Consider the following 8,228-nt stretch of genomic DNA (forward strand, 5'->3'; position numbering starts at 1 on the left):
CCGCTGCTCCCCGCGCGGGCCCCGCTGGAGCCGCCGCCGAGTCCGTCACTTCGCTTCCCGGCGTCCCCTGGGCGGGTGGGCCGACAGCCCAGCCGGGGACCGGGGGTTGCCCTGCCGGGTCGTGCCCAGAGCCGCGGGCCTGCTGCAGCGCGTGCTCCTGTCTGGCCGGCGCCCACGCGCACCTGCGATGGAGGCTACCCGGGCGCGTCCCGGGGACGTGGGGCAGATCGGCCATGCCAGGCTGGTTTCGGGCTTTCCCGATAGGGTAGGGACACGCGGGTGCCGCCCACGCACGTGCAGTCTCCAGAAGCCTGAGGCAGTTGATATGGGCTTAACCTACTACTCTGTTCTCCTTCTCCCCAAACAGCGCCAGGGAAGGGAGGCCTGGAGTGATGGCGAGAGAGCATATAGGATTTAGAGCTGGCTCTTTGCAAGGCGTTGTGTGGGCTCTAGAAATGAGACGGGATTCTCCCTCCCTGAGCTGTCAGTGGCTGCTCTCTACCAGAGACCTGCTCTGGGGGCTTGTTTCTTCCAGTTCCTGGAAGGGCTGAATAGTTTGTTGTCTCAGTGATGACCTCGAAAGTGTTCACTGTCCTGCTGGGTGTTGTCTGCAGCGTGCTGGGGGTCTGCGTGTTTTGTCCATCCATTCCTGTGCGGAACTACATTATTACATGATGCCTATAGCTACAAATCTGTACCCGTGTAAACTGGGTGGCAAAGTTATCTTATCAGGACCTGGTTGTATCAGTGCTGCTTGCTTGCTTTGCTGAAGTATTTCAAGTTCAGTTTGTTGCAGAATCACTTCAGGTTTGACTTTGGATATTTTAAAACATTACAGCTTTTCTTAACTGCTCTTAATATGTTTGATATATTTCAGACAAAGTATACGCTCATAGATGAACAAGACATCCCATTAGTGGAAAGTTACTCTTTTGAGGTGAGAAATCTAAGCTCCCTTTTTAAAATGAAACAAACAACTCTTGTATTGTCTGATCTAATGTATGGTAGCTATATTCTGATTAGACTTGTGCCATCAAATCGTACATCTACACAGTGGTTGAATACGTCCTCCTCAGCTGCATGCTGAAGTAGATGGATAGTTCCATGCCTAAATCACTTGAAGTGGTCTCTGGGATGGTTACAAACCAGCTTAACTGTCCTTAAAAGACAAGTTTATTGGAAATTGTTGAAGAGACTTTTTTTGTTTGAATCTTATTTGTTGGAACAGATAATTTCTAGGAAAGGGCTGGCTTCAATAATTTTCACATTTTGAAGGAAATTTGAGAGAGAAATCTTTCCAGGTGGTAAAAATGGAAACTTGGAGGCATTCAAAATGAAAAGTTACTTATTTATGGAAAACAAAGTGAAAATAAAGTGTAAAAATAAAAGGCTGAAGCCCAGACACTTTGGAATTACCAAAATAAAATGTTTGCTCAGTCTAATTTGAATATTTTTGGATTTCAAAGTCTCAAAAATTTGAAACTAACTTTTCTTGTTGATTTGAGGTGGGGAAATGTCTCAACCTTAAATTTTCATGGGGCCAGAGAACTATTTTCAATCCAGGTCTGCTTCATGGTGTCAAACTAAATCCACCTGGATTTATCATTGGAGGGGTTTTCTTGATTTAAAAAAAAAAAAAAATCCCTTAGTCCTTCATTAAGAAAGGCTCGCCTTGTTCTGCTTGAACAGTGCCTACCAATGTGGTCATGGCCTCTGATTGGGGTTCTTCAGTACTACAGTAATATAATTGTGCTTCATTTTTTTCTACTTTCCCAATCTCATTAGTTGTTGTTATGGTGCTGCGGGTAAAACTGCTAGATTCTGAAGCAACTAATGTATCCACTCCATAGTGGATATTTGTCTTTTAAAAGTACATAAATAATGTCCTAGTACCATAGCCTCAGACATCAGTTTCCAGTATGTTTACTCTCTCAACACTGCTATGGAGTAAGGAAGTGTTATTATTGCTACTTTGAGTGGGTGTGAGGCTCAGAGAGACTGGCTACATGTAAAGTCTAGTGCAGAGCAGGGAGTAGACCCTAGACTCGTGTCCTAGCTGCTGGATTATCATTCTTGTTTGCCTAAAGGAAACTTTCTTGTACTGCACAGCCCCCTTTTGTCACCCCCAGTCATCACACAGTATAACCTTGTGGTCCTTGTCTAAGGGAGGTACTAAATAGCCACTTAACTTAAATCCCATTAAGATCACCTCCCATGTGATAGATTTCCTGCAGTTGCTGGGGGCAGACATTGTTGGGTCTTGGTGTTTTCCTGTCTTCCAAATCCCAGATGGCACTTTCTATGCTGCTGCTGACAGTTGGATGCCCTCAGTCACAGAACACTCTTTCCTTCTCCCCAGGCTCGGATGGAGGTAGATGCTGATGGAAATGGTGCTAAAATATTTGCTTATGCATTTGACAAAAACCGAGGAAGGGGATCTGGGCGACTACTGCATGAGTTACTATGGTAGGTATTGGGCAGTTTGTAGCTTTCAACCTGTACTTATGCTATCTGATATTTGTTTGTAAGATCTGGAAGCAGAATGTATACACTGATGCAAATTACCCTGGGATTTAGAGCAGACAGTTACTCAAGGGGTAGTATTTGCAATGGGTGCTCTTAGAGCATCTCATTGCCAGGCAGGGGGGCAAGCCTCTCATGTAACCTGTGTATACTGAGCAAATAGCTATTCTGGGATAATAGTGGATGCATGAAACCTATGGCAATGTATTCTTACTGCTGTCTTTTTCCCGAGATAACTTGACACTAGATTCTAGTTATATTAGTATAAAGATTTGCATTGCGTTTCTGCTCCTTTACACTGGTGGAAATGCTGTGTCCAGGCCCATTGTATCTCTGTCCTGTCCTGAGGTAGACTGGGTGCAAAATACATTATGAACCTAATGCAGAGGGTACTGTAAGGTCTTGTTGTGATAAGACCCAGCAAAGAGCAAGCCTCATGTGTCTCTAAAAGTGTTACTGCTGCTGGGGAAGCTAGTTGTGTTGTAGCTGGGTATAATCCAGGCAAGCAGTTTAATTCAGAAATCGCTACTGTAAATTATGGACAAAAGCTAACACCTGCCAGTTGTGACACCCAAGTAATTTTTTCTTGCCCAGTCTTCTAAATCAGGGGTTTTCAACCTTTTTGGAGCAGTGTACCCCCAGTGGTTGAATGCAGAGTGGTGGGAGGGGTGCATGGCTGAATGCGGAGTGATTTCAGCTGCTGCATGCAAGCTTCCGCTGGTTGCCTGCGCATATCCCCTAGGGCCTTTTCAAGTACCCCCAGTTGACAAATCCCTGTTCTAAATGATGGGAAAGGATGATAAAGGTTGAGCTCCCTGTTTAAATTCAGTGGAGCTTTGTTTGCCACTAATTTTAACTTTTCCATCCTACTGAATAACTGAATTAGAATCATTGCTTTGGATATTCATGTGAGTTCTGGCTAAAGAATATAGTTAAATCAATTGCTGATATAAACAATACTTATCTTAGTTAGCTGCCCATATCTATCTTGGTTCCTTTCAGGCTTATCATTTGGGACTAGAAGTAGAGTTTATAGTGAAAAGTAACTATTGAGACACTGCTGAAATAGATTCTGCCTTAATTATTGGAAGTCCCATCTTTTGAGAAATTAACTTTTTGGGATCTTGTTTTCTAGTAGTTTCTGTGAATTATGCCCTCAAATGACAATGTCCAGTACTTAAATGAGTTTTCTGGCCAAATCCCCATACAACTTGGGGCGAGGCTTAATGTTTTAACATGCTGCACCTTGCAGGTATGAATCATAGAACCTACACATTTTACACTTAGCTCCTCTAGCAATGTTGCCTAATCTTATTGTAGGGATAAGTGCATTAAATGGAAAAACAAAACATTTGGGAATATTTTGGTGCACATTTGTTTGCTAATTCACATTGTCCATGATAGTGAACACAAACCTAATACACTAATATTTAAACTCCATAATTAGCATTAATAATCCTGTCAAAGGATCTAGCTTTTCTTCAGTTGACTGTTGAAGGCTCTGTAGATATTGGTGGTCCTGCTGTTCATATTTTAAACACCCCATTCATTCCCTTTACAACTGAAAATAATTCTTATGATTTCCACTGAATCATTTAAAATATAACGGATCTTTAAAATCATGTCTTGTAAATGAATTGGTGTCCAGCATTAAAGGATTTCCAGCTACAGTGAATGTAGTATTTCATATTAAACATCCAAAGCCATGTTAATAGAACAGAATGGTTGCATTAATTTTGCTAAGTCAAATAGTCAGTTTAAGACGTGCCAGAACTTAGGTTGTCTGTTTAACCTTATCTTGACCTTCTTCAGGGTGTGAATTATGATGGCCTTTCACTTCATAGGATGTTCTTTGCTTTCCTGAACCCCCTACCAGGTTCTTCAGTCATAATGACTGCAAGTACTGTCTGGCTGAGGCCACTCTATGCTTGGGTTTCCTACCCTAGTCATTGATGCTCCATTGTCACTCAGCTTTACTTGCATGAATGCAGAGCTGGCTGAGAACAAAGACATGCCATGTTGTCAATATTGGGCTTCGCCTGGCATTGTGCCCTTCCTCGAAGTGGGAGGTGAGGCTAATGCTGTCGGCTGTTGTGAACTAAATGTAGGAGGGAATTGCAAAAGCTTGCTGTCCACCATAGCATCCAATGGCGTCCCTGGACTTTACTTTGTGTGTAAGCCAAAGCTGAAAGCCTGAACTGTAGCAAGTGATAAAACAGTGTGAGGCTGGAGTTATTTGGCACTTTCTGTAGCAAGCCAGTTTGTACAGAAAACAAACTAAGCCTGTCTGCCTGATTGTTACTGATGCACCACTGATTTGAGCTCAGCCCCAGTAAGTATTTACACAGCAGTAGGTACCAGTTAACTACATGGTTTTTAACACTGCAGCTTTTAGTTCAACTCGTGCAACTAGTTTTGCACGCAGCAAACTTTCAGCACGGGGAGCTAGCAGCTGCTTCCAGTGTGTAGCAAAGGTAGCAAACTACTTTTCAGTAGAGACTAAGGAGAGGGAGCCGCAACAGTTACTTAGGATTGGAGACAGCAATATAAACTGCACACAAACTTCTGCTGTCAGTGCCTTTTGTAGCATGTGCAGTAAGGTTCCTACCCTATATTCTGGTAGTCCTGTTCCATGCTTTTACGGTAGGCTGGTAGCCTACTCTCTCCTCAAAGTAGAGCTTGTATGTCCACCTAGTTAAGCTGCCCATAGAATGCTAATTTTCTTTCCCTGTACTACCTTCTTTGTTATCTTGCATACAGGAGCCTAGTTAGTCTAATTTATTTGTGATCAGGAGATGGGCACATGGTCTTCTTGATTTAAAGTTACTAGGTTGCAGCAGGTGCTGTAGAATGATACAGGACAGCAAAGTGCGTTTCTAGTCAGCAGGTCTTACTGTAGGTGAATCTAGAACCTGCAAGCTTATTTGAAGACTACATACTGCCTTGTATATCCTGGAACTTGTACCTTAGGTGAGGCTGACGCGTTTGCCTTCATTGTGAAGGCACAGACAACCTGAAACGGAGAGGTATCAGAGAAAAGTCAGGTACCAAATAGTGAGCTGCTCCACCGCTCCTTCTCCAGTCTGCTCATACTGTTCCTCTTCTACAGCCTGCTTCAGAGATGGTGCTGTCTCTCATTCCTGATTTGCAGGCCCATGGGGAAGGTCTCTGCACGTGAGCTCCTGTTAAACACTAAATATGATGTTGAAAGAACATAATTAAGCCTGCAATGTCAGGCACTAAAAGTTAGGAAGTACTGAGAAAATAAGTTGCACTGGCATCTGTGCAAGCTTAATTTGGCTCAGTTGTGCGTGTGCAATATGATACATCTTTAGTTACGTGATCGTGGTCCCCCATACCCTGCACCAGTCTTCTTGACTCATTCAGTGTATTGATTGGAAGGCACCCAGTATTAACATCTTCAGTATCTTGTTTTAGCCCTGCTGTGTAACATTCAGTTTTAGGCCTTACTTATGTTCTACTGAAACTCTGCTTTGAAGACAGATTTTAGATGTCATGGGCTTTACTGTAGTGGTCTTCACTCTTATCTGAGGGTTTCTCAAGCATAAATTTTGTGTTATCCTCAGCTAACAAGGGAATGGAGGCATTGAAAAATTGAAGTTTAAAAAAAAAATCCACTAATCTTTGGATGCCAATGAGACACTTGGGGCCTGATTTTTTTTTTTTAGAGTACTTGGCATTTAATTTATTCAAACACAGCTCCCATTAGCTTCAGTTGCAGTTGTAATCACTCAGCACTTTACAAACAGCCCTGAGTTTTCACACTGCACAGAGATGGTGAAGAAAATGCAGTTAATTACCTTATATGAAAACTTTGGTTGCCTAGTGCAACACGGCAGTATTCCACTTTGACCATGAGATTTCTCTCTTCTCTACCTTGCCATTCTCTAGCTTTTTCCAACTTCTTCAAGAAATTAGGCAAGGGTTCTGTAGACAGTAACTTCATTATGCAGTCCTCATTTATTTCCACACCTGATCCATTCTGTGCGCTTCATGAGACCCAACCTGTGCAAAATGTAGTAGGTGATCATCATACAGTTAAAGAGAGATACTGATATGTGCACACAAGGAGTCTGATGTATAGCTGTTCTTGCAGCATTAATTCTGTCATTCCCTACCTTTTGTCTGACTTTGCAATGTCGCTTTAATGCGAGCTGGGGGGCTGGAGTATGCAAGCTCATCTGAGCAATTTCTTAGAGTTTTTAAAGCTAACTTACAATTACATTTCTCATTTTGTAGTATCTCTGTGTCTGATCTATGCTTCTCTCTACCAACTTCTTCCCAGCTTAATCCTCTGCTTCCCCTTCAGACTCCCAGTGTTGGTTTCTTGTCCTATCTCTTCCTCTAACTTCTAGTTGGTTCCAGTTAGAGGAGGAGAATGTCTTCTGTTCTAGTCTGTCTGGCCAGAATCTTCCTTGCAGTCTCTTTTTCTTCACCTGGTTCAGTTTTTGTTCCTTCTGAATCCAAATCATATGGCTTTTTCCACACTGCTTGGGTGCCAGTGATGGGCCTGAGTGGGAGGATCTTTGAAGTATTGGAGAGGTTGATTCCCTGCTGCTAGTCTTCCCTGGTGCATAAAGCATTATAGGAAAAGCTCATCTTTGTCCCTGTAGTCCTGGTGTCGGTTGCTCTGGGGGGATGAAGTATGTGCAGTCTCTGTGATGCTAGCTTAGACAGGCTGGAGCCTGCCTGGAATCAGTGCCTGCTAAGCTCTAGCAAGTCCCTGAACATATCAAATTGTCTTTTTTTGAGACTTGGACAAACTTAAGCAGATTTTCAGAGAAAGCAAAAGGCCACATCCCTGACACAATGGCCACCCTCTGCTAAAGTCGTGCTCCCTGCTTCACAGCATGGGTTGTTTATACAACACTTGGATTTTTTTTTTTTTTTTTTAACATGGGCACAACATTATTCCCTAGCTGTTCTTGACAATGACTGAACCGTTTAGGCTGAAATTTTAAAAAAACATTCTGCCTGAGGCAGCTCCTCAGCAAGGAAAACTAGGTCATGCAGTTGCATTTAAGCAAAGGTATAAGCAACTGCAAATGGAATCTTATAATGGGAAATGTCAGGCAAACTACATAGGCAAGGACACCAGGCCTGTCTCTTACCCTTTTGTGTTTGTTTTCTTTCTGTTAAAGTACTTGGCACATTGCAAAGCATAGTACAACCCAGTTCCCTTCCCTGTAAAATCTAAGATGGGAAACTATCATTTAGGATGAGGATGACGGGATATGAGAGACAAGCTTGGAATAGGGAAGAGAAAAATGTGGCATTGGTAAGAACAAGGAGGATGAAAGGAGCAATTATGGAATAGCTGGGGGGCCATGGAGACGGTTGAAGAGAGAATAGGGGGAAATGGGAAGAAAATACAGATCAGGGCATATTAAGTAGGACCTGCTACATGCTAAGAATCAGCCCTCAAAAAAGTCTGTATGATGTCTTGGATACAAATAGACTCTTTAACAATGATGCTGGCTGGTTGCTAGTGAAGCATTTAGTTTGTACTGTCTGCCTAATCTGGAGGCTTCCTAGTGGAGGTCCAACTGTTGAACTGCACATAGATGCCAAGTATGAATCTACACAGGCCTAATAGTAAACAAAGCATCTGCCCCAGAGGACTAAATTGCCACGTGGGCAGTCTGTACTGAAACAGAAATACTTTAAAAAAAAAAAAAAAAAAA

The 8,228-nt window shown here is 42.7% G+C and overlaps 1 protein-coding gene across 1 annotated transcript in view; it reads left to right on the forward strand.

The window, feature by feature from the left end:
- Window positions 1-641: 641 nt before the first annotated feature.
- Window positions 642-8,228, forward strand: part of ZMYND19 (zinc finger MYND-type containing 19) — an 11,382-nt gene continuing 3,795 nt past the window's right edge. The window contains exons 1-2 of the mRNA XM_019510408.1: window positions 642-937; window positions 2,360-2,466. Coding sequence (XP_019365953.1) covers window positions 860-937; window positions 2,360-2,466 — 185 coding nt within the window. The 5' untranslated portion in view covers window positions 642-859. The remainder of the gene's footprint in view (window positions 938-2,359; window positions 2,467-8,228) is intronic.

This window comes from Gavialis gangeticus, unplaced genomic scaffold, assembly GCF_001723915.1.
Source record: "Gavialis gangeticus isolate Ggan-Ray unplaced genomic scaffold, GavGan_comp1, whole genome shotgun sequence".
NCBI lineage: Eukaryota > Metazoa > Chordata > Crocodylia > Gavialidae > Gavialis > Gavialis gangeticus.